The sequence below is a fragment of the Elephas maximus genome, chromosome 13 (genome assembly GCF_024166365.1).
Source record: "Elephas maximus indicus isolate mEleMax1 chromosome 13, mEleMax1 primary haplotype, whole genome shotgun sequence".
Classification (NCBI taxonomy): Eukaryota; Metazoa; Chordata; class Mammalia; order Proboscidea; family Elephantidae; genus Elephas; species Elephas maximus.
The window spans coordinates 90,579,543-90,604,897 of NC_064831.1; the positions used below are offsets into that span (position 1 = coordinate 90,579,543).

General features: G+C 46.3%; 1 protein-coding gene across 5 annotated transcripts in view; it reads right to left on the minus strand.

Annotated features, from left to right (window-relative positions):
• The window catches only part of TTC23 (tetratricopeptide repeat domain 23), a 133,437-nt gene that overhangs the window by 46,568 nt on the left and 61,514 nt on the right, over positions 1-25,355 (minus strand). For all 5 annotated transcript variants that reach the window (XM_049906150.1, XM_049906152.1, XM_049906149.1 and 2 more), the window contains one exon: positions 13,534-13,639. In XM_049906150.1, coding sequence (XP_049762107.1) covers positions 13,534-13,639 — 106 coding nt within the window. The remainder of the gene's footprint in view (positions 1-13,533; positions 13,640-25,355) is intronic.

Consider the following 25,355-nt stretch of genomic DNA (forward strand, 5'->3'; position numbering starts at 1 on the left):
CCCCACTTTGTACCATAGGTGAAGGGCTAAAAGGGGGCCTACCTTCTGCCAATTCCCCCAGGCCAGGGAGGCATAGTTAGGGGACTAAAAACTTCTGCTATATGTGCTCCCACCTAGCACCATAACCAAGGGACAGTGAAAATCCCTCCCGGAGTCATTTTTATATCCCACAGCCTAGCTGACACGCCACATAGTGTGCAACGTAGATTTTTCCTGCCTAACCACCATAGGAACGGGGGAGGTCAGACACTTTGGTGCCAACCCATAAAGGTATTTCTTTAAGCCTGCTAACAAACATCAGTCCTCAGAGGGTAGCGGGCAGCGGTTTGTTCGAGGCCTCATCATTCCCCTGCCCTAACCTTCCTGAGACTTGTTGTCAAGGTGATGAGTTAGGTATTCCCAACTCATTCACACATGTTTAAGTGTTACATGTTAAGTGTTTAAGTGATAGGATAATATTCATACGCCTACAAGGAAGACCAGTTAGTATGACTATTACACAAATCTACACACCAACCACTAATGCCAAAGATGAAGAAATTGAAGCTTCTTACCAAATTCTGCAGCCTGAAACTGATCAAACATGCAATTAAGATGCATTGTTAATTACTGGTGATTTGAATGCAAAAGTTGGAAACAAAGAAGGAATAGTAGTTGGAAGATATGGCCTTGGTGAGAGAAACCACGCCGGAGATTGCATGATAGAATTTTGCAAGATGAATGACTTCTTCATTGCAAATATCTTTTTTCAGCAACATGAACAGTGACTACACACGTGAACCTCACCAGATGGAATACACAGGAATCATATTGACTACATCTGCGGAAAGAGACAATGGAAAAGCTCAATTTTATCAGCCAGAACAAGGCCGGGGCCAACTATGGAACAGACTATCAATTGCTCATAGGCAAGTTCAAATTGAAGCTGAGGAAAATTAGAACACCTCCACAAGAACCAAAGTATGATCTTGAGTATATTCTACCTGGATTAAGAAACCATCTCAAGAATAGACTTGACTCATTAAACATTAATGACCAAAGAACAAACAAGTTGTGGAATGACATCAAGAAAGCAAGAGATCATTAGAAAGACAAAGAAAAAAAAGATGAAAATGGATGTCTGAAGAGACTCTGAAACTTGCTCTTGAATGTAGAGTAAAGGAAGAAATGATGAAGTAAAAGAGCTGAGCAGAAGATTTCAAAGGGTGACACGAGGAGAAAAAGTAAAGTATTATAACGAAACGTGCAAAGACCTAGAGTTAAAAAACAAAAAGGGAAGAACATGCTTGGCATTTCTCAAGCTGAAAGAATTGAAGAGAAAATTCAAGCCTGAAGTTGCAATAGTGAAGGATTCTATGGAAAAAATATTAAATGACACAGGAAGCATCAAAAGAAGATGGAAGGAATACCCAAAGTTACTCTACCAAAAAACAAAAAAAATTGGTTGATATTCAACCATTTCAGGAGGTAGCACAAGATCAAAAACTGATGGTACTGAAGGAAGAAGTCGAAGGTGTACTGAAGGCGTTGGTGAAAAACAAGTCTTCAGGAATTGATGGAATACCAACTGAGATGTTTCAACAAATGGATGCAGTGCTGGAAGTGCTCACTCATGTATGCCAAGAAATTTGGAACACAGCTTCCTGGCCAACTGACTGGAAGAGATCCATCTTTGTGTCCATTCTAAAGTTGATACAACAGAACGCAGAAATCATTGAACTGTAGTGTTACTATCACATACAAGTGAAATTTTGCTGAAAACCATTCAAAAATGGTTGCAGCAGTATATCAACAGAGTACTGGACAGAAAAAATCAATTGGACTGGATCCCTGCCCCTCTCTTTAGAGTGGAAGGGGGGGAGTCTGTCCACTGCCAGACCAGAAGCTGCGTTGCTGAAGTATTACTCAAATGTTTCTCTTGGGAGGAGAAAATTCTATCACTTTGCAAATATTACATCATCTTTTTTACTCGAAACTGGCTCATGGGAGCAAACATTATGAATGTAATGCTCAAACTAAGTATTAACTTTGGCTCCTTTGATATGACAGCAAATGCTGAGGACGATGTGGTATTTATTTTGTTGACTAAAAGCATTACACAGATGAACACTCTGTCTGAAAATTAAAGAAAATATTCCGGAGTGGAGTACTTTTGATATTTTAATTTTCTGGCTAATTGGGAATTAATCAAAGAACATAACTTAGCCTTTCTTTACCACTGAAGATCTTTCTGAGTCTGGGCCTCTTCCCCCTGGAGATGAACCCTTCTTTTGAAGACCACTGAGTGAGGGGGTACAGGAGGGATCTGGGGCTGAGCATGCTCTGACCTGTAGAGGTAGAAGAAGAGGCCAAAAAGGAGAGAGACAGCGCATCCTTCCCCTCTCCTAGGAAAGGAGGACGACTCTCAGACACAGGAACAAACAGCCACGTTTGACACCTTTCTAACCCTTTCTTGTAATGTTCTCCTACTTCTTGGTATTCCATCCCTGGGTGATCACATGCTGACCAATCCCCCCAAAAAAAGCACCACATCTAGGCTGGTCCTCTAGACCCAAGGGCAGCATGCTCCATTCCCTTAGGGCAGCTAATCTCACAGAGATGCTGAGAGGGAGGTGACAAAAACCTAAATGTGCAGAGAAACACTAAAATTAGTATAACATATTTATTGTGAGTAGAATGTATTGGGAAGCCACTCTGAAGGGGGGATAGTGAAAATGGGTTATACAGGTCATTGCCGTGTTGATTTCTCAGTAGACAGCATCAGAACACATGCAGGGTTCCAGGTTGGTGGGTTGTAGAAGCAGAGTCACTAGGACAGGCCATACATTTTCCAGCATGGGGTTCTTGCACATAGGTAATTCTCTAAAAGGGCCCAATGCTTAAGGCAAACTGATCTCCACTAAGCTGCTTACTAGGCTATTGTTTGACTTGAAGGTAACTTTAGAAAAACAGTTCCTTATGGGCTCAAGTTTCAAAATGCCACTTAAGGGCAGGTGGCCTGAGTGGGTCACCCCAACTCCACGGGCCCAGAAATCTGGATTCTAGGGGAGTTACCACTGTTTCTCATTTCCTCCCTTTTTGATCATGATTTTGCTGTAGAATCTTTGACCACAAATGTTCAGTAATGGCAGCCAGGCGCTATCCGATTCTTCTGGCCTGGAGGCAAAGGAGATGGTTGTTAATGGAGGTAATCAGTCATGGGGCCTAGTTCCTCCTGTACCTGACTCTCCCTTCCTCTGATGCTCCAGACGAACAGAGACCAATTGTTGCACCTTGGAAGGTAGCTTGCAAGTTTCTAAGACCCCCAACACTACACAATGAACTAGGAGATAAAAATAGAAAGGTTAAGAATAATGTTAGGCCAATTGACTCAAATGACCCACAAGACCATGACATCAAGATTTTTGAACCAAGGAAACAAATCCCATGAGGTGTTTGTTTATACATAAGCAGCATCAGTAATTGCTTTTCAACTGCCTCGCCAGCAGCTACATTTTGCAAGCCTCAGATTGCATTACTTATATAAACACAGAAATGTTCATCTATTAAGGCCCAAACTCCACCTTGGGAGGCTAACAGGAAATCTAATGCTATTCTGTTTCGTAAAGTCACGGTTTGAACTTCAGATGCTTCTCTAGATATAGTTTCTACAAACTTCTTGAGTTTATCAACCTTTAATGAGAGAATCAGCTATTGCAGTAAGGATGCATGTGAAAGCTGGACGAAGAATAAAGAAGACTGAAGAAGAATTGACACCTTTGAATTGTGGTGTTGGTGGAGAATACTGAATATACCATGGACTGCCCAAAAAGGGGAGGGCAAACTGAGTCCCCTCACTGCAGCAAAGGAGTGGAATTCCTGATAAGCAGGGCTTATGCTCTAAGACAATGCTCCAGGGTGGGCACCTCATGTCCATCTGGGACAAGTGACAACAGGATTTCTGATGTGACAGGAAGTCATAGCCCTGGGGTGGTACCCCACCTTGTGCCCTGAAGCTGGGTGTGGGTTCACACCCAGGTGGGTGTGGGTTCACAATGAGACAGCGGTTTGAGTGCTCTTATACATCCTATAAATCCTCACAATTGGGTCAATAAGCAACATGATGATAAACAGAGAAAAGATTGAAGTTATCAAGGACTTCATTTTACTTGGATCCACAATCAATACGCATGGAAGCAGCAGTCAAGAAATCAAACAACACATTACATTGGGCAAATCTACTGCGAAAGACCTCTTTCAAGTGTTAAAAAGCGAAGGTGTCACTTTAAGGACTGTGGTGGGCCTGACCCAAACCATGGTGTTTTCAATCACATCATATGCACGGGAAAGCTGAATAATGAATAGGGAAGACCAGAGAAGAATTGCTGTCTTGAATTATGGTGTTGGCAAAGAATATTGAATATGCCATGCACTGCCAAAAGAACGAACAAATCTGTCTTGGAAGAAGTACAGCCAGAATGATCCTTAGAAGCGAGGACGGTGATACTTCTTCTCATATACTTTGGACATGTTATCATAAGGGATCAGTCCCTGGAGAAGACCATGGTGTTTGGTAAAGTAGAGGGTCGGAGAAAAAGAGGAAGATTCTCAACAAGGTGGATGGACGCAGTGGCCACAACAATGGGCTTAAGCATAACAACGATAATGAGGATGGCGCAGGACCAGGCAGTGTTTCGTTCTGTTATACGTAAGGTTGCTATGAGTCAGAGCTGACTCGATGGCATCTAACAAAAACAACTTACACGGCCAGTCTTAACTTTAAAAACTACTCTAGAATCACCTGCAACCTGATACCGATGGCCTCGGCAAAAGATGAGGTCATGTTGTAAAACACAGGCCCGTGACTTAGCATGTAGATCTGAGCCACTGCAGCACAGGTGTCCCAGGGCCATCAATCTTCCCTATTTTTACTCCAACAGAATGCTCAGGTGGTCTGTGAGAGCGTGGGAGGACGCGTGGCTGTGGGCAGAGTGGCCACAGCACTGCCACCTGGTTTCAATGTCTCTCGGGTGGGGGGTGTTCAGGGGCTCAGAGCCAGGCCATTCCCAGAGGCCCCCTGGATTCCGCTGCAGATGTACATATACAAGCAAAAGAACAAGGCATCATTCAAAGAGCAAGGGGAATGCAGGACTGCAATCCGGCACCTTGGAGGTTAGGAGGCTTTTAATTAAAATAAATTCTAGTAATCCTGGGCTCACTCTCTGGAGGCTGTCCTGAGGCAGGAGGCTTGGAACAGTGAGGACAGCTGTCATTGGGAGAGTGGCCTCCATGTACAATGTGACAATTATCTTTTGCAACAGTCTTGGGAAACAGTCTCTGCTCTGTACTAAATGCAAAAGCACTAAGAACCCCAGGGAATTTATAAATGGAAATTCTTAAATCTAAGCCTGGCATTAACCCAGAGGAGCTCAGTCACCCAGCAAACAAACACACTGGCTCCATTTAGACCCTCCTGGGGGCCGCACCTGCTCTGCACAAGCTGCTGCCCTGAAGGTCCATTGGTGAGGGGAGCCTGAGGGCGACGGCGCCCAGGACAGGCTCTCTCCTCACCACTAGAAGTGACCAAGGGGGCCTCAGTGACCCACCGGGGAGACCTCTTCAGGAGGACACTTGCACAGGCACAATGGTGGGCCAGCGACATGGCTTCTGGGGGTGGTGGATGCTGCTCATCACTGAGTGGTCTGAGGAGTCTGTGACCGTCTCTGGTCAGTGAAGGGTGGTGACTAAAATGGTGGCAGGCCTGGGAGGTTTACTTACATGAGAGATGGGTCATGAAGGGCCTGCACAGAGCCTGGCACCAAGAGCCTGGTGAGAGGCTCAGTGACCACTGGAATCTGCCTGCCTTCCATGTCCTCCCCACCAGGGAGTTGACCAGGAGCCCTCTAGACCCAGCACCCCGCACAGGGTCACTCCTCTAGTCATCTCTCTTCCAGGAACCTCAGAGCTTACTGCTCCTAGTGCTTGTCTTGTTGAAGTACCTGTGAATTCTATAAACTGCTTTAAACATCCTTTTTGAAGTCAAGTCAGCGTATGAATAGCATAGACTTGCCTGAGAAATGTTCACAAAAGTGAAAGACCTGAGCCTCATGAAAGAGGCTGTCGGAAAGCTCGTGTGCTTTCTCCTCACCAGGAAAGGAATGAAGCCAGAGTGTCCTAGGCAATGTGTATGCAATGCCTGATGCGCTTCAGTCTTGCCCCGGGATGCCCCTCTGTGGACAGAGGCAGCATGGACGCTGGGTGCACAACACAGCTATTTCTCTGCTGGCCCCAAGGGCTTCCCCTCGGCCCCCTGGACCTCTGGGGGCTGGGGCACCCACAGGGTTGCTCTGCTCTGGTTCTGGGGTGTGGTAAGTTTGATGAATCTGGGGCTCTGTTCAAGTCATGCTTTGCCTTTAGCCTGCTGTGTGATCCTGGGCATGGCTCATCTGTGACTCCTAATCCTGCAGATGGGATGAGCTGTAAGATGCCTTCTCAGAGGGAGCCCCACTAACGCTGGTGGGAGATGGAGAGCAGGTGGCTTCCTCAGCTTCTCTCAGCCTCACGCCCTGCACTCAGCTGTGGCTCTCCCCTCTCCCTCAGGACCTGTGAGGCATAGAGCAGGCATGAATACTGACATCTGACCTGGGGCTCAAAGGTGGCCAAGCTCAGGCTGGCCAGGCATTCTGTAGTAAGAAATGCACCTCGGTAAGGGCTGGGAAAGGGTCTGTGACAGATAGGGCTCGAGGTGCAGTGGGAAGGCTGGTGGTGAGTGGAAGGAAGAGGAGGAAGGAGAGGGCTGGGCTGGGCAGGGCAGGGCCAGCTTGGCTCACACTCACTCTCTACCAGCAGGACTGCCCAGGCCCCCACCTGGAGACCTCAGGTAGAGGCCGGGTGAGGGAGGCAGGAGGGACAGCTAAGGAGGAACCTTGGAAGGGGAAGGACACCTGACTGTGGCTGGTCCTGGGTAGCCATGCTACCTGTTGGGAGCCCCTTGGAGCTGGGTGTGTGGACACCAGGGGCTGTCTGACTTCTGGTCTTTGTAAGACACATGGGACCCAAAGAGCAAAAGTGACCAGTGAGCAAGGAGTCAGGGAACAGAGGGGCAGGACCGGCGCAGGGCAAGCTGAGAAGGCAGGCCCAAGAGGAAGAGCTGAGAGAAAGGAGGGCTGGATAAGGTAAAAGAGGAGACTTCTGGGAGACCCAGTGCTTGGCTTCAGATATTTACATATTTCATGTATACTGTGTCAAGAATGGAGTTTGGTGGCACAGTGGTTAAGAGCTACGGCTGTGAACCAAAAGGTCAGCAGTTCAAATCCACCAGCTGCTCTTTGGAAACCTTATGGGGCAGTTCTACTCTGTCCTGTGGGATTGCTATGAGTCAGAATCGACTCGACAGCAACGGATTTGGTTTGGTGTCAAGAATGGGTAAAAGCTAGGACCCGTGGGGACCGAGGAGGTGCATTTACTTGTACATAGGGAATTATATGTGGGAGTGCACCCTACACTGCCGAGACTGGTCCATGTAGTTAGAGGTCCTAACTGCCCCTGCCCCTGAGACTCCAAAGGGCCAGAGCCCATCCTGGCTGTTGACTGCCATCAGCTCCTCAGCCTACCAGAGCCTCTCAGAGCCTCTCCACCTTCGAGATCCTCAGGCCGCCGATGGGGCCACTTCCAAACAAGGCTGCCTGCGCTTAGCGGGCTCTGCCTCCCAAAGATTTACACTGAAATGGACTTGGCTTTGGCACCACTGCATTTTAATCTTATTTAGGAGAAGAGTTATAAACACAAGGCCAAGGGCCTGAGCACTCAGCAGGGCTGGGGAGAGTGGTTGATACCAAGTTTGTCTATGGCTGCTCTGGGAAGCTGGCCAGGCTCAGGTTAGTGGCATTCCGGGAGCCCGAATTGGGAATCCTTATGCAATCTCCATCCCTGGTGACTTCTAGGGCAGTTTTGTCTGCATAAGGAAGGTGGGGGTGGGGGTTGGCACCGAGCAAAGGGATTAGCTAGGGTGTGGCGCCTGAACAGTCGCTTCTCAGCCAGTGGGTTCTGCTTGTTAGAGGCGATGCCTTCAATGGGCATTCAGCAAGCAGGCTCCTGAAAACCCCCAGATGGGAAATTTTTCTCCTCAAAGATTCTTTTTTTTTTTTTTTCCAAAAAAGAAAGGAAGCGTCCTTGCAATCAGTCACAAGTAGGTCTAAAAGCAGAAGAGCAGAGCTAAGCACCACCACCTCCCCCCACATGTAGATTTCCTGGGCACTCAGTGGAACATGCAGGGTTGCTCCCAGGGGATCGGCCTGGGACTTTCAGACTAGAATGGACCAAAGCCCAAGTCACAAGGTCCTGTTCGCAGGAGAGCTGTGGTGGGTTGTAGATGCACTGAGGGTTTGTTTTTCTCTTATTAGATAGATAGATGATTGACAGAAAGATAGGTAGGTAGATAGACAGATTAGATAGATAACTGATAGGTAGGTAGGTAGATAGACAGAGACAGGTAGACAGGCAGGCAGGCAGGTAGACAGGTAGGTAGGTAGGTAGATAGACAGGCAGGCAGGTAGGTAGACAGACAGGTAGACATGCAGGCAGGCAGATAGACAGGTAGGTAGGTAGACAGACAGACAGACAAGCAGGCAGGCAGGTAGATAGACAGACAGGCAGGCAGGCAGGTAAGCAGGTAGGTAGATAGGTAAATAGATAGTTGCCATTGAGATGACTCTGACTCGTGGTGACTTTATGTACAACAGAACAAAATATTGCCTGGTCCTATGTCATTCTCATGATTGCCAGCATGTTCCAGTCCATCTTTCTAGCTATTGTGCCAAACCATTTTATCAAGGGTCTCCTTCACCCTCCCTGGCCCTCTATTTCACCAACCATGAGGTCCTTCTCCAGCAACTGATGATGTACCCAAAGCAAGAAAGCTGGACAATGTTCTGTTGTGATCCATAAAGTTTTCATTGGCTAATTTTGGAAGCAGATCACCAGGCCTTTCTTCCTAGTCTGTTTTAGTCTGGAAAATCCACTGAAGCCTGCCCACCATGGTTGGCCCCCCTGGTGTATGAAACACCAGTGGTCTAGTTTCCAGCATCGCAGCAACATGCAAGCCACCACAGTAGACTAGATGGACAGACAGGCTCTTAGTCGTTAGACAAAGATAAGTGCCAACTTCCCCCACTGTCACTTCCGCCTGCAAGAGGCAGCAGAGGCCTGGAGAAACGTCAATCTAGGTGGGTTTTCTCACTCCCATTGTGGGCCTGGCTCTTGGTAGGATAACAGAGAAACAACATGAGAGCCTGCTACCTGGAGAGATGGTGGGCATGCCCTGCCCGGGCTCCCTGCAGCTCCTGACTGGGGGTTCATCTTGGCCCTGCTCCCCGAGGAAAACTCAGTCCATACCCGTGACACGGACCGACCTGCCCACACCACATGGTGCTCCTGCAGGGAGGGCGAGGGCCACAACCTGGATCTCAAATGCTGGCCTAGGCAGCTCATTTTCCCCAGCCTTTTCCATGTTTGCTGAGGGAGTCATGATTCTGACAGTGGCAGTACTCACATGAGATGAACACAATATGGATATTTTGTGTTCCTCTTTGTTTTTATTCATTTCTGACTTGTCCGTTCAGGTAATTTATTTGAGGCTCAAGAAGTGAGGAGTTGTGCTCCGTTGGAGTCCCTGGGTGGTGCAAATAGTTAATGCGCTCGGCTGCTAACTGATAAGTTGGAAGTTCAAGTCCACCCAGAGGCACCTTGGAAGATAGGCCTGGCGATCTGCTTCTGAAAAATCAGCCACTGAAAACCCTATGGAGCACAGTCCTATTCTGGCACACAAGAGATTGTCACGAGTCGGAGTTGACTTGATGGCAGCTGGTATTGGTATGCACCCCTCCTAGGGCTTCATGCCGCTGCTGGACAGTAAGCATGCTTTTCTTTCCTACCACCTCAGTGCAAAACCTCCTCACTTAGCACTTAGCCTCTACAGCTTCAGTAAGCTTTGTCCCTGAATCATTAAAGTTACACACATTTCACAGGTTTTATAATCAGAAGATGCTGAATCTGAGAAGGGCTCTCTAGGAGCAAGCTATAGACGAACAGGGACTTTGTCCTTTTTTGGGATAGAGCGATGAGTATGGAGTGAGAAGGTTCTGTAGCTCGGCCTGGTACTTCCCAGGGTGAAGAGCTGGCTGTCACCTCATTTGTAAACTGGGAGGTATGTCCTACCTCCAAGAGTTGGTAAAGGGTTAAAGGAGCAGTGTTTGTGAAAGTATCGCCACCTAGCAGTACCTGGCAGATAAGAGAGCTCCACTGCTGCTGTTATCACCCCTGTTGTCATTATTACTATGATTCCTGCTCACTCCAGAGTCCCTGAATCACCTGTGGCAGGTGTTTCAAGTAATCAACCCTCCAGGCCTCATGCGGAAGCCACCCCCATCCTAAGCCGTAGAGCTGGCTGCCCTGGTGCCAGCTCCCGGCTCTTGGGAGAAGCTGTCTTCGTATCCTTCCACCTCTGAATGCCTCACACATTTCAGACTGTGACTGGCAGTTCTGCTTCCTGCGTGCAAGTCACCCAGTGCCCTGAGCTGCTCCAGAGACACAGGCAGAGGTGAGGCGAGACTCCCCGCAGGCTCTGGGCACTGGCCCCTTCCCATTGGCACTCCAAACTCTTCTCTCTGGGCTCCCTTTGCTTTTTCATATCCCTGTCTGTCCCAAACTCCACAGACTCTTTGGTGGGTCTAATGGGCAAGGGGCAAGGAAGGGAAGGGGACATGTGTAGTGCCAGGTCTTGTAATACAGCACAGCAGTAAAGAGCCTCTGGGGCCAGGCTGCCTGGGCTCAGATCTCTGCCACTCACTTGCTGTGGGGCCTGGGCAAATAACTTAACCAGTCCGAGCCTCAGTTTCTCCATCCCAAAAATGGGGACAATTGCACCTACCTCATTGGGTAGTTGTGAGGATCAATTGAGTTAATAAATGCAATGCAGTTAGAACCACACTAGCACAGGTGATGGTGAGCGTTAGCTATTATTACTGCATGAGGAGGTTTACTTTTTGCAAGACCTGTATCAAGCAGGTATTATTACCATCGTCATATCACAGTGGAGGCAAGACTGGGAAACTTAACTACATAATTCAACTTGGATTGTCTCTGATTCTATAAATCATGCAAAGCAGAGTGACCTAGCTTTACAGCTATGGGACAAAAATATTTTAGGACACAATTTCTGGTGGTCCCAACCCAACTCGCGTATTCAATAAGTTTGTGTAGGAACGGTAGGCGAGATGATGGCAAACCCAAATTCCTCTAGGCAAAGATGGCCGTGGCCTTAGCTGCAGCTACCTATTTGGTATTACCTAAACCCTGGTGGTGTAGTGGTTAAAAGCTATGGCTGCTAACCAAAAGGTCAGCAGTTCCAATTCACCTGGTGCTCCTTGAAAACTCTATGGGGCAGTTCTACTCTGTCCTATAGGGTTGCTGAGTCGTAATCAACTTGACAGCCATGGGTTTTGTTCCCACTATACACGCACCAGTTTAGAGGCTCAGAACCCTCCACTTGTCTTAACCCACATGCTCCAGTGAAAAACAAGGAAGGATCTGATAACCATGTATTCACACCCTTGCTCTTCAGGTCAGAAATTATGGATCTAGCCAATTTGAGCTAATAAACTAAAATTTATCACTTGTAAATTAGAGATTTCAGATAAAAGTCAAGATTTCTGCCTTCTCTTGAAAAAGTAGAAGATCTACCTGTCTAAGCCTTTGCTCCACGTGGCAGCAACGGCTGGAGCTAAACTTCAGCTGTGTACTTTCAACAGGGTATGGGCTTTCCCGTTTGCCATAGTCCCCACCACTCTGTATTGCCTTTCTCATATTATAGCCAGCAATTAGCTGCCATGTATAATTATTCTTGCTGATGCTACTGTTTTCTAATAACCACCTACTTCACTCATGCTGCTCGTTTGGTCTCTGTAGACATTTAGATGGGTGCCTCCTGCTATTTCAGGGTTTCCTTCAAGCACGCATTTTCAGTGTTTTATTAATAGCTGTGGAATGGAACATTCTTTCCACTATTAAAAGACCTTTAGGTACCAAAATGCTGGTCAAATGGTTGTTTTTTTTTGAGAAACTTTTGAAGGTAAACCTGATTATTATGTGTGGAGTAATCTAGGGAGGGAGGACTAGAAAGGTCCCCTGCCTCCTCTGTCCATCCCTAGACAGGCTCCTCCAGCTCTCAGTGCTTGCAGCTCCAGGAGGCCAGAGTGACACATCCACAAGGCAGGATGGACAGATGGGCTAACACTGGTAAACCCTTGGCCAGCTTGTCCCTGTACTGAGCACCCAGCCTGGCCCAGGGACCTCTGCAGACTGTCTTGCTCATGGAGAGACCCCATTCAGCTTCTCCAATGTGCCTCTTCTTGGCCCAACCGCTGCTTCCCAAACCCAAACCCAAACCCAAGGCCTTCCAGATACCCATTTTATGCTTTCTGGAACATTGGACCTCATTTTACTCAGTACATAAGTATTTTTATATGACGCATTGGAATACGCCCTCTAACTCTTCTTTATGAGTTATACACTGTTTCTGAATATTCTGACCAAAAAAAAAAAAAAGTCACTACCATGTGTGTTCTCCATCAACAGAGGCAAATTGTATGCCCTGAGCCCAGGGTGGTGGACTAAGGAATTTACAGAGCTCCCTGCTCTACCTATTATGTTGTGCTAAGAAAAACCGTATGAATCATAAATGGCAACTTCCTTTTGGGATCCTGAAAAGGTGTAAGTTCACCCAGATGGAAAGCTTGGCCCTGTGAGAACCTGGGGTGGAGTTCTAACACGACAGCTCTGTTGCCACGGTAGTTCCACAACAATCTTTAAAAATAGATCACCTTTGAAAGCAGAGCAGATTTCCCTGTAAGCCCAGCACGAACTCTCTGGGACTCTTAATAGCTATGTTTGGATGAAGATCAGATGTACAGGCAGTCCCCGGGTAACGAATGTCAGACTTACGTACAACCTGTAGTTATGAACCAACCCCTGTAAAGCCTCTCATATTAAAAATTCGAGGTACATACAATGGTTCATAATAACAAGCGGGTCCTACTTTGGGACGCACGTCCAAACATTATTATTACTATTACTGTATTGTGTTAAAGATGTTTTCATGTATCTGGAAGGGTTTATTTAATGTTTTTATACATAGAAAGGTACACTCTATACTGTACACTAAGACAAATATTTGAGCAACTGATGTTGGATACGAACTGTACCTAACTGTTCCGACTTACATACAAATTCGACTTAAGACAGATTTAGGAACAAAACTCGTTCATAACCCAGGAACTGCCTATATTTAGGAGAAGATTGGAGGAAGACTATACAGGAATATAAACCAAAGGACTCTGGGGAACAAATAGGGACACAGCTGCAGGAGATTGGACAAACCAACAAAGGCTCTCAGAAGGGCCCAGGGGACAGCTCTGTCCCCCCTCCCCACGGGAAGGCAACTAGCTCACAGGTGTGGGGAGTAAGCAGGGACCTCCCCCTTGGAAGGCTGGCTCTTACCGTGATACTCAGGCCTCCCGGAAGTGACAGCGGCCTGGGCCACAAAGTGTGCGGAGTCGGCTGCCTCCTCTTGAGACGGGCATTTATTCAGGACAATGAGATGTGCCTGTCACCACAAAGAGAAAAGTACGTTTAATAACTTGGTAGCAGTGGCACTGTTCTTGCAGGGACAAGCAGAAAGCTGAGAGCTGTAAGAAACTATGTGGAAGCACAGTCAATCTCGGGAGAACTGGATTTAAAAGCATTATACAGTGGGGAGACCGCCAGACTCTGATTCCATTAGGCTTGATGCTACGGTCAGGGCCTAAACCTATTACTGTCAAGTCAACTCCAATTCATAGCAACCCTTTAGGACAGAACAGAGCTGTTCCATAGGGTTTCCAAGGCTGTAAGTCTTAACAGAAGCAGACTGCTACATCTTTCTTCTGTGGCTGGTGGTTTCAAACCACTGACCTTTAGATTAGCAGCTGAGCACTTAACCACTATGCCACTAGGGGTCCTTATGGCCAGGGCCTATCACCCGATAAATCCTGGAAAAATCTATGAATCCTATGAACATAAACTAATAATCATGATAAAATACATCCCTTCGAATAAAAAGTTACTTACTCATCTGCCTGTCAACATATGAAGTTTCAAAAATGCTGTTAATAATATGTTTACATTTACCCAATAAACATCTACTCACAGATGGTCTACAACAGGAGAGGTGTGGCTATAAAGAGTGGGAGGTATAGAAAGAGAAAATATGGTGAAATAATACAGTAATATGACATGGTAGGTAGACTGCAATTAATTGCCAAGACAGTGACAGAAATACTAAAATACCATGAATTTAAAGGAGGGAAACACTAGATTGAGATAGGCCAAAAACAAGCAAACAAACCAGCAATAACTCAGATATAAAATATACTTTATAGTGTCTTTTGTGAGTACCTTTTATGTGTCATATCAATTCATTTTAATTTCCATTATCATCAGTTTATAAATTTAAGAGCTGAAGTTGTTTAAATGAGTAATTTGCCCAAGATATAGCACAGCAAGGGGCAGAGCTGAGACTCTGCCCTCGATATTCTGATGCCACATTTTGCTTTTTCTACCATGTAATGGGGTGGTGGTGATTAGAGGCATAATTCTCGCCTTCCATGTGGGAGACCTGGGTTCGAATCCTGACCAACGCGCCTCATGCGCAGCCACCACCTATCTGTCAGTGGAGGCTTGTGTTGCAATGATGCTGAACAGGTTTCCACAGAGCTTCCAGACCAAGATGGACCAGGAAGAAAGGACTGGTGATCTACTTCTAAAACTTAGCCAGTGAAAACCCTATGGGTGGCAACGGGCCTATCCCAAACCGATGATGGGCCGTGAGTCCAGGGCCAACTGATGACAGCCAACAACAACACAGCGTGTCATGTGTGCCCATGGTAGCAGACTTCGCTAGTTGCACACCCACCAGAGCACCCTGTTCTGCCTCTAGGCAGCTTCAACTAATCCACAGGAGGTGGCACAGGTGGTAAAGCCACACGGAAGAGGATTCTAGCCTGGACCAAGCAGTCAGACAGTGAAGTCAGAGAGACTTGCTCTTCTGATGGCCAACTGAGAGCGTTTCTGAGGTGAGTAATCAAGGTAGAAGGATAACATTTGGCTCTGGACTGTTCCCTCATTTGTCATATGTTAAAACAGCTGAGCTATTAGCTCTAGACTTTCTGTCACAGGGGCTATTCCAAATCAAGATTGCTGGTAATAACTTTCATTGCTGCATTAGGAAAACGAGAATTTTTTATTTAAAAATGTTGACAATATACTTTACTTTAAAACTACTTTTCTTATGATAGAATATAAATAAACTGGAAAAGGGATTCTCCAAACTTGTTGTCGTCGAGTCAATTCCAACTCGTAGCGACCAGTAGAACTGTCCCAGAGGGTTTTCAAAGAGCAGCTGGTGAATTTCAACTGTCAATCTTTTAGTCTGCAGCTGTAGCTCTCAACCACTATGCCACCAAAACGAAATGACTCCAGAATTGGTACGACCTCTCTGAAAAGCAGTTTGGTGATTAATATAACCAAACCTGTTGCTGCCAAGGCGATTCCGGCTCATAGCAACCCTATAGGACAGAGTAGAACTGCCACCATAGGGGTTCCAAGGAGTGGCTGGTAGAGTCGAACTGCTGACCTTTTGGTTAGCAGCCAAGCTCGTCACCACTACGCCACCAGGGCTCTGGAAAGTGATTCCAGTGACCCCCAGACTAGTCATTGTCCTTGATTTGGCCTGAAAGCTCCAATCTTCAGCTTGACTAGAGGTGTTTTTGAAATAACTGGCACTCCTAAGTGAAATTGCATATACAGACAGGCAGTGGGAGGCCATGTGTTCAGTGACTGGGGAAAATAAAAGAGAAAAGAAACATCCCTACCCATCCCAGAAAAAAATGCGAATTGAGTCACTTTTACTTTGTGTTTTTCACCTTAGTTAACCTTCTTGAAACCTGTTGCCAGAAAGTCAACTCTGACCCATGGTAACCCATGTGTTACAGATCAGAACTATGCTCCATAGGGTTTTCTTGGCTGTAAGCGTTACAAAAGCAGGCTTCCAAGCCTTCCTCCATGGCACTGCTGAGTGAGTTCAAACCACCGACCTTTCAGTTAGTAGCCAAAAGCAAACCATCTGTGCTGCCCGGGGACCTTAACGATCTCTAGAACCCACTCTTTGAGGACACAATCATTGTGCGAGGCCAGAAAAGATTTAACTCATACTGTTACAGGGACTTTTAACACACAGTATTTCAGATGGATTAAAACTCAAGTTCAAAAATGGTTTTATATTTTGTTTCTACTCAACATTATAATGCAAAGAGATATAATAGATATGTGTTTATCAATATTACTTTCAAAAGAGTAATTACGTGCTCTGAAAGTTCCTGAAGTCGCCTTTTGCATTGAAGGCAGGAAGCAAAATTTTCCAAGGGCAACTGCTCACAATATCAAGAAAGTGGATCTTGAAAGCTTAAGGGGATCTGAATTTACCATGAAATTTTCAGAACCACATCTTTCCTCATGAGGTACTAATATAAGCAAACATTTATTATTCATTATTCATTTCAGAAACTAAATCCCTGATCTAATTTATTATTTGATGTTCATGAAGCTTCTAAAAACCATATGCTGGTGGGGGGTGGGGAGGGAGACACCTGTGTTTAAATTGTGCAAATTTAGCATCTCGTCTATTCAGTAAAATTCAATTCTGCTTAATTTAATTCAGTCCTATTCAATTAAATTTATTTTAATTTCTAAATGCTTTCTACAAGACAGAGATTGTGCTAACACTAGAAAATCACAAAAAATTTTAAAGGAGCTCACAGATGGGCTACAACAATGTGGGGTGGTTTCATTTTTTCAAAACTTACAGACACAGGCCCTCCCTAGGAGTTAGCACCGGCTCACCACCTTTCTCTCCTCCCCTAGTCCTGCCATTGTTTTTTGTGATTTCATGACCCATGATTGGCCTGTGCCTGCCAGGCAAGAAAGACATGGCACCCTCAAAAGGGTTAATAGAGCAAAGAGTTCAATAAAAAGATTATTTTAAAAAATGTTTTACTGCAGTAAATATATGTGTAATAAAACATTTGCCATTTCGACATTCTACCCATGTACAATTCAGTGACATTAATTGCGTTCATCCTGTTAGGCAACCATCACCACTACCCAGTTTCAAATTTTTCCATTACCCTTAATGTGGAAGAAAGCCAGGGAGGAGGGTGTGGGATTTCAGGCCTGGCAACTGCCAGGTGCTTTGCCATCAAGGCCAGTGCGGTGAGGAGGGAGTGCTTACTGGAGCTGGAGCTGGAGAGATGAGCTGTAGGACAAAGTGCTGTGGCTTCCTGTGGAGGGACCAGCCCACCTGCAGTGACCTTGAGGAGAGGAGCCAGGGAATAAATACAGTGTCCTCACTCTCCTCCCACTGTCCAGGCTCCTGATTGCTTCCCAGCCAGACCAAAGGAAGCCCACTGGTACAGGACTTACAACAGCCAGCCTCTGGGGCACAGAGCAGGGCTGAGAAGGATGCAGAGAGGAGCCCAAGGGGTGAACAGAAAGCATCCAGCAAATGGCCTCATACCTTGGCCTCTCGGATTTTTGATGGGCTCATTTTCTCTGGGCCCTCAGCCACCCACCCCTCATCACGCTTTGGGCATTGTCATCATTTAACCTGTGCTACCTCTGGGTCCTCCAACTCACAGACACCCTCTGACTGTTTCAGCACCCTGGCTTCATCACCTCTCATCTTCTGACCACTCCATTCTCACTCTCCATTGGCCCCCCCACCCCCCCGCCTGTTGTCCCTTCCTTTTGGGTCCAGCGTAGTGTGCCCTTTCCATCATCTTCCAAACTATAGACATATGTTTTCATTTTTATTGTGGTTAAAGATGTATAACAAAATTTGCCATTTCAATCATTTTTTACATGAACAATTCAGTGACATTAATTACGTTCACCATGTTGTATAATTATCACCACTATCCATTTCCAGATTCTTCCGTCACCCTTAACAGAAGCTCAGTACCCCATAAGTAATACCTCCCTATTTCCCCTTCCCACCTACCCCTGATAACCTCTAATCAACTTTGGTCTCTATGCCTTTGCCTATTCTAGATATTTCATATAAGTGCGGTCTTATGATATTTGTCCTTTTGTGCTGGCTTATTTCATTCAATAAAACGTTTTGAAGGTTCATCCATGTCATGGCATGCATCGGAACTTCATTTCTCTTTATGGCTGAGTAATATTCCATTGTATGGATATACTGTATTTTTTTAATCCAAATTGTATATATATTTTTAAATGCTCCTTAAAATTGATCTATCCTCAAATGTATATAATGTATTTCTCCATCATTATGTGTATTGAAAATACCCTCAACTCCAATGAGGCATTATTTGAAACGGTGAAAAAAATGGGGGATGAATATACTGGGCTTTATTCATCAGTGATTGAACTCTATCTACATGTATCAGCATGGTAAGTGGAAAAAACAACCTGCAGAAGGATGGTGCTGCAGCACCCTTTACTTTTAAGTTTCTCTTTTCAAGCAGAAAACCAAAACCAACCAACCAACCAGCCCGTTGCCAAGGAGTGGATCCCTACTCATAGTGACCCTATAGGACAGAGTAGAACAGCCCCCTAGGGTTTCCAAGGAGTGCCCTGTGGACTGGAACTGCCGACCTTTTGGTTAGCAGTCCTAGCTCTTAACCACTATGGCACCAGGGTTTCCAGAAGAACCCCTTTTATTCCAAACAAAATCTTCCACGGTCCTCATAAAAGTTGAGCTGCTCTTACTGAAGAGTTGGAGGGCCTGGAAGCCCACCCCCCTGTTCCCACCCAGTATCCCAGGAAGCACCCCCACGGAACAGGAGCGCTCGGGTGACACTGTCTGAGAACCACAGCGCCAGGCCGCGCAGACGGGCCTCCTTCAGAAGCAGAAAGGAAGCTGACAAAGCTAGTGATTAGATTATACAATCTTTCCAAGCTAAGCCACTGCTCACGATTTTGGAACAACAACTTTGTTAGCTAAAAGAATATAAATACCCCCGTTATATACATCTGAGGGCATTTAAGGACGAGGAATTACAGTTAACAGAATTCCAGGAGCCAAGCTCGCCTTTCCTGGCGATTGCAGGAGCCGCAGAAACGGCTCCGCCTGGGTACCTGCAGCGCCACCGCACTCGCTCCTGCTCCACTTTCCTTAGTAACCTCCCCAGGCTCGCCTTTGTCTTGCTTCCTTTGTCGTTTTCATCGTTTTGTGCTTACAATTGTTCTCTAGAAGCTGAAGACTCAGGCCGCAGAACACGCTGTCCGTCCCACCCAAGGGCTTGTGTGCCTTTCTGGGGAAACCACGATTCTAGCAGGTCAATCTGGCTGCCAACAGACATGGCCAGGGCCAGAGCTGGCAGGCGCTTATCTAACCGGGACTGTCCCCTGGGATTTGTGAAATGCATGTTTCCTGAAGCGAAAGCTTGATGACTAGTAGAAAGGATGAACACTCAAAACACTGGGAGGAGTCCGAGTGGAGGACCCCAGTGCTTGGGAAGAGTGAGGGAAGGGACAGTGGGATTGATTTTTTTCCCCCTGCTTCACAATGGTTAAAAAGGGCTCAGTAATCCAGAGAAAAATTCCCCTGCCAAAGCTAAGTGGAGAGCAAATGAGTAGCTCCAGGCACAGCTGTGGATTTAAACTGAGTGTATTTACCCTGGAGATGAGGGTAAAAAATAAACAGTTGGCCTTTGAGTCAATTACGACTCATGACGGCCCGTTGTGTGTCAGAGTAGAACCGCTCCACGGGGTTTTCAAGGCTGTAATCTTTCCGTAGCAAATCGCCAGGCCCTTCTTCTAAGATGCCTCTGGGCAGGGGCCTATCTACAGAAAAAGTGCCTCTGGCAATTAGTTTAAAATTTTTGAATGATTTCCCCCACAGCTGACAATGGAAACTGTGATGGCCAATGGAAACTGCTCATCAGCACCCCTCCTCAAGCAGCGCCCTACCTGCCATACTTCAGTCACACTTCTGCCCTTGGGTGGGTTTGAACTGCCAACTTTTTGGTTAGTAATCCAAGCCCTGGTGGCGTAGTGGTTAAGAGCCTGGCTGCTAACCAAAAAGGTCAGCAATTTGAATCCACCAGTGGCTCCCTAGGGAACCCTGTGGGGCAGTTCTAATCTGTCCAATAGGTCACCGTGAGTCAGAATTCTCTCAACGGCAATGGGTTCGGTTTTTTTGGTTTAAACTAGTGCTTAGCTGTTTTCACCACTCAAGGATACCTGGAGATGAGAACACTCATGGGGAAAATAGTAGGAGCCTTCATGTAAGTAATGTTGAGCGCTAGCACTAGGGAGGGGCAAGGGAAGGAGAGAACTGACATTGATTGCCAAACCCGCTGGCATCAAGTCGATTCTGTCTCATAGGGACCCTGTTGGGCAAAGCAGAACTGCCCCCATAGAGTTTCCAAGGAGCAGCTGGTGGATTCAAACTGCCAACCTTTTGGTCAGCAGCCAAGCTCTTAAGCACTGTGCCGCCAGGGTTCTTGACTAAGCACCTACTTTTGCCCACATGGAAGCCCTGGTGGTGTAGTGGTTAAGAGCTAGACTGCTAACCAGAAGGTCTGCAGTTCGAATCCATCAGGCGCTCCTTGGAAACCCTGTGGGGCAGTTCCACCTGGTGCTGTAGGGTCGCTATGAATCCAAATCAACTCAAGGGCAACGGGCTTGGTCTTTGTCTTTGTTTTGCCCACATAGTGCTAAGTGAATGATGGACATCAGCTCACTTTATCTCACCATGACCAGAGAGAGCGGTGTTAACAGCCCCCCTTATAGATGGGGGAAGAAAGCCTCCAGATTAAGCAACTGGCTGAAGGTCACACAGTGGGTCGTTGGCAGGGCGGAATTCAAACCGGGGTCTATGATTCCAAATGTCCTTCTTTTCTAGTCTAACGACCGGTTACTGCAGAAAGGTGTTTTTTCGTTTTTTGGGTTTTTTTTTTTTTTTTGGTGCTTTAAGTGAAAGCTTAAAAATCAAGGTGGTCTCTCATACAAAACATTACACACACCTTCCTATGTACTCCTAGCTGCTCTCTCCCTAATGAGACAGCACACTCCTCCTCTCCTCCCTGTATTCCCCTTGTCCATTCAACCAGCTCCTGATCCCCTCTGCCTTCTCATCTCCCCTCCAGACAGGAGCTGCCCACATAGTCTCATGTGTCTACTTGAGCCAAGAAGCTCACTCCTCACCAGTATCATTTTCTGTCTTACAGTCCAGTCTAATCCCTGTCTGAAGAGTTGGCTTCAGGAATGGTTCCAGTCTTGGGCTAACAAAGGCTCCAGGGACCATGCCTTCCACGGTCCCTCTAGTCTCAGTTAGACCATTAAGTCTGGTCTTTTTACGAGAATTTGAGATCTGCATCCCACTGTTCTCCTGCTCCCTCAGGGATTCTCTCTTGTGTTCCCTGTCAGGGCAGTTATAGGTTGTACCTGGGCACCATCTAGTTCTTCAGGTTTCAGGCTGATGTAGTCTCTGGTTTATGTGGTCATTCAAAAAGAAAGGTGATTTTTGAATCAATATAATGAAGAATATTTAAGAGTCAGAGAAGGAACTTGCTAAATGGTAGACTGCGCCCGGAAATGGAGTGGGTGGGCTGGGGGGATAGTGAGCTACCCATATGTGAACCCCACAGCAACTTCTGAGAGGCTTTTGAGGGAGGCTATTTTTTATGGAGGGGGTGCAGCAGTGAACAAGCCTGAATCCAAGCAGAATGTAGAAACTCAAGTTTGTGCCTTAAGTCAATATAAGTTCAGGTCCATTGGTCATGGCGAGGTGCGAGCTTGCTGTGTTTCTTTTATAACTGACCAGCTGTGAGGCTGCATATCTTTCCCTCTCAGCCCTGCCAAGCTGGCCATTCCCCCCTCAGCTCTGAGCTGATGCCTTGTGGAAGACGGGGTCAGGTTGCAGCCCAAGGTGGCCGCTGCCTTTCCTCTCCCAGCTCTGCCAGTAGGGAGGCCTTTCGTGGCCATACTGGCCACTGAGGACAGGGATCCTGGAGAGCCCCCACAAGGAAAGAGACGGGGAGGTGCAGATGGGGGTAGATGATAGGGAAGTCACTGGGTGCACAGGGCTTTCAAAAACTCAGTTCTGAGGGCCCCAAACTAAGCCAGTTTCTTTTAATAGTTCCAGAAAGTCCTTGGCAGCAGCTCCCCAATCGTCAATTTTAGCTCCTTCACAGGGCTGAGAGAAAAGGTTCTCCTCCCTGTCAGGGTTAGCACCAAAATAGACACCTTGGGCACTTATATTTTTTTCTTTGGTGTGTGTTTTCATAAAACTTAGCTAGAATTTTAAATTATAATAGTAATACCTGCACATGATTTCTCAAAATCCAAAGTAGTAGACAAGAGCAAATAATTAAAGTGAAAAATCCTATCTCCCTTCCCCCGACGCCCAGGCTAACCATTAACTGACCACTATCAACAGTATCTGTGTAACCTTTCAGAAATATTCACATGCTTTTACATACACATATAAGCACTTGCTCTTACACACACACACACACGCACACGCAAGGCATCCTTACCTGGCCCACCCTCTCGCAGCATCATCTCCCACCACCTACCCTGCCCCCTCCGCACAGTGGCATCTCTCTCCTCTCCTCATGAGGCTAATATCTACTCAACCTCCAACTGCAGCTCATGGGGTCCCACTCCAGGTCAGGCTGCCTGACCTGAGGTTTTACATTCACCTGTGTGACCACTTGATTAAAGTCTATCTCACTCATAAAGCTGCTCTTTGAGGGCAGGGATGCTGACATGTCTGGACCAGGTTTGGATTAACCAGTAAGCAAGGTATGCATGGGCTTACGTGTGCTTACCTACTAACCTGTAGTGCACAATATCACCTGCTTTTCACCACATAAAAACAGGTGAAATTGTGCCCTACGGATTAGTAAGTAAGCACGAGTAAGTCTGTGTGTACCTTGCTTATTAGGTAATGTGTTCCTGGTCTGGATGCTCCATTACAGTCTCAGAGCCTGTCTTCCAACAGGCTGACTCGGACTCATGGGAGCCTCACGAGTGCCGGAGTAGAGCTGTGCTCCGGAGGGTTTTCAATGGCTGATTTTTCAGAAGTAAATCGCCAGGCCTTTCTTCTGAGGCACCCCTTTTGGTAAGCAGCCAAGGATGTTAACTGTACCATGCAGGGACTAAGACGTGTGTAACCAATAGTTATTGAGCTGGCTTTTTAAAATTAATAATACATTTTAGTCATCTTTCATGTCAGGACGTACACATCTATCTCATTGTCTTACTGGCCCTACAGTATACCTTCATGTGGATATATCATAATTTGGTAACCACTCCCCCATTAATGAATCTTTAGGGTATTTCCAATTTTTTGCTGTTGCCAAACAGCACTGCATCACTGCTCGTACATCTTTGCACACTTGTGCACCTGTGTCTGTTAGGTAAGTTCCTAAAAGTGAAACTGCTGGATCAAAGGGTTGGTGTGTGACAAAACGGGAGAGGTACTGTCAGTCGCCTTCCCCTAAAATGCTGCCAATCCACACTCCCTGCAGCAGTGCCAAGGATTCTTCTTCCCTCCACCCTGACCACCACTGGGCATCATCAAGGTTTTTTTTTTACTTTGCTTACTCATAGGTGAAAATGGCATCTCCTTGATTAAAATGCATTTCTTTGGTATGGAGCGAGGCTGAGGATGACTTCTGTATGGTTACTGCCATTTTTATCTGCTGTTCTGTAAATGTCCATTCCTATCTTTCATCCATAGTTCTACTGAGTTATCTTTTCATCTAGATTTTGTAAGACCTCTTTCTATATTTTCCCCTTTGCCATTTATTTTTTGACCCTATGACACGTTGTCACAGAGAAGTTTTTCATTTTCATGCTGTCAAATTTACCCATCTTTCTTTTTCTTTCCTCGCCTCTCCCTGTCTCTCAATCCATACCCATGAGCACACAGGGACAGGAAAGAGACTCGGGACTGTGCTCCCAAAGGTGGAGACGGGCTATTTCTGGGCAGGGAGCTCTGGAATGACTTGTAGCTCATTTCGTGGGACTTCTCTGTACAGCTTTTTTTTTAAAATATAAAGAGCATGTATCACTTTAATAAAAAAAAAAAGTTGCTTACTTAAAAAGAAACAGTAATCGTTCCCTTTATGGCAGCTGGATTTTTGTCATTCCTAGAAAATTTTTATGCTGAATAAAACTGTAAAATCTTAATTGCATTCTGCTTCTTTTTAAAAATTTAAACAAAAAAGGCTAGTATTTTTCAGAGATTTCCTTATTAAAAATAGCATTTAAAAAAACCGTTGCAGTCGAGTCGATTTCAACTCATAGCGACCCTATAGGACAGAGTAGAACTGCCCAATAGGGTTTCCAAGGAGCAGCTGGTGGATTCAAAATGCCGACCTTTCGGTTAGCAGGGGAGCTCTTAACCACTGTGCCACGAGGGCTCCAAAAATAGCATTAGTCTGATTATTTATAATAAGTGCCCTGCACTTTATAGCAAATGTGCAGCAAACAGAAAGAGCCAGTTGGGAGAGCTGCCATTGGCTGAGCTTCAGCAGCCATCACCTCAGAGCCTCGCAAGGTCGACAGCTCGCCCAGAGCCAGGACCTGAAGCCAGAGTTTCTGACCCCAAAGCCTCTAGTACAGCAACTGGTGAATTATTATTTCATTGTACTTTAAAATTCACAATTCAGTAAATTTGGGAACTATGAATTGGCATGGCTGCCCTGAAAACTGAAGTGTCCGAGACCTGAGCAAGCATCCTGGGCCTGCGCAGGTGGACAGATGCCCTCTGACAATGCACACCCACAGACGTGCTCTCAGGCCCCGGAGTGAAACGCTGTGATTTTCCTCTTGGAAGGAAAGCGAGGTCCTAGTGCCAAATCTGCCATGAGGCGTTTCAGAAACAACCGTGTTTGCCTGGCCCTCCGACAGCCTCTGCCGCAGGGTGGCTGGCAGGGCTCCGAAACTGGCTCTTTCATCAGGGCCTGGGGCTGTGCCTCTGCCCCATGGGGGCTCTGCGGGCTTGGTTTATTTTTCTCCATTTTAATGGGTTAGTTCCTAAAATACTTTTGAACTTTCTGTGTTCTACAGAAAATAAAAGGTCTTTTCTCTCTGGGTGCTTCTCTCATTCCAAAGGAATGAAGAGGGAAAAACGAGAGGAAATAACAAACTCCTTTTCATTGTGTGTACTTAATAAATGCCTTTTAGGCAGGGACTCTCTGGGAGAGCTGGGGCCGCTCTGTACCTTTCTGCATCTAAGATAAAGT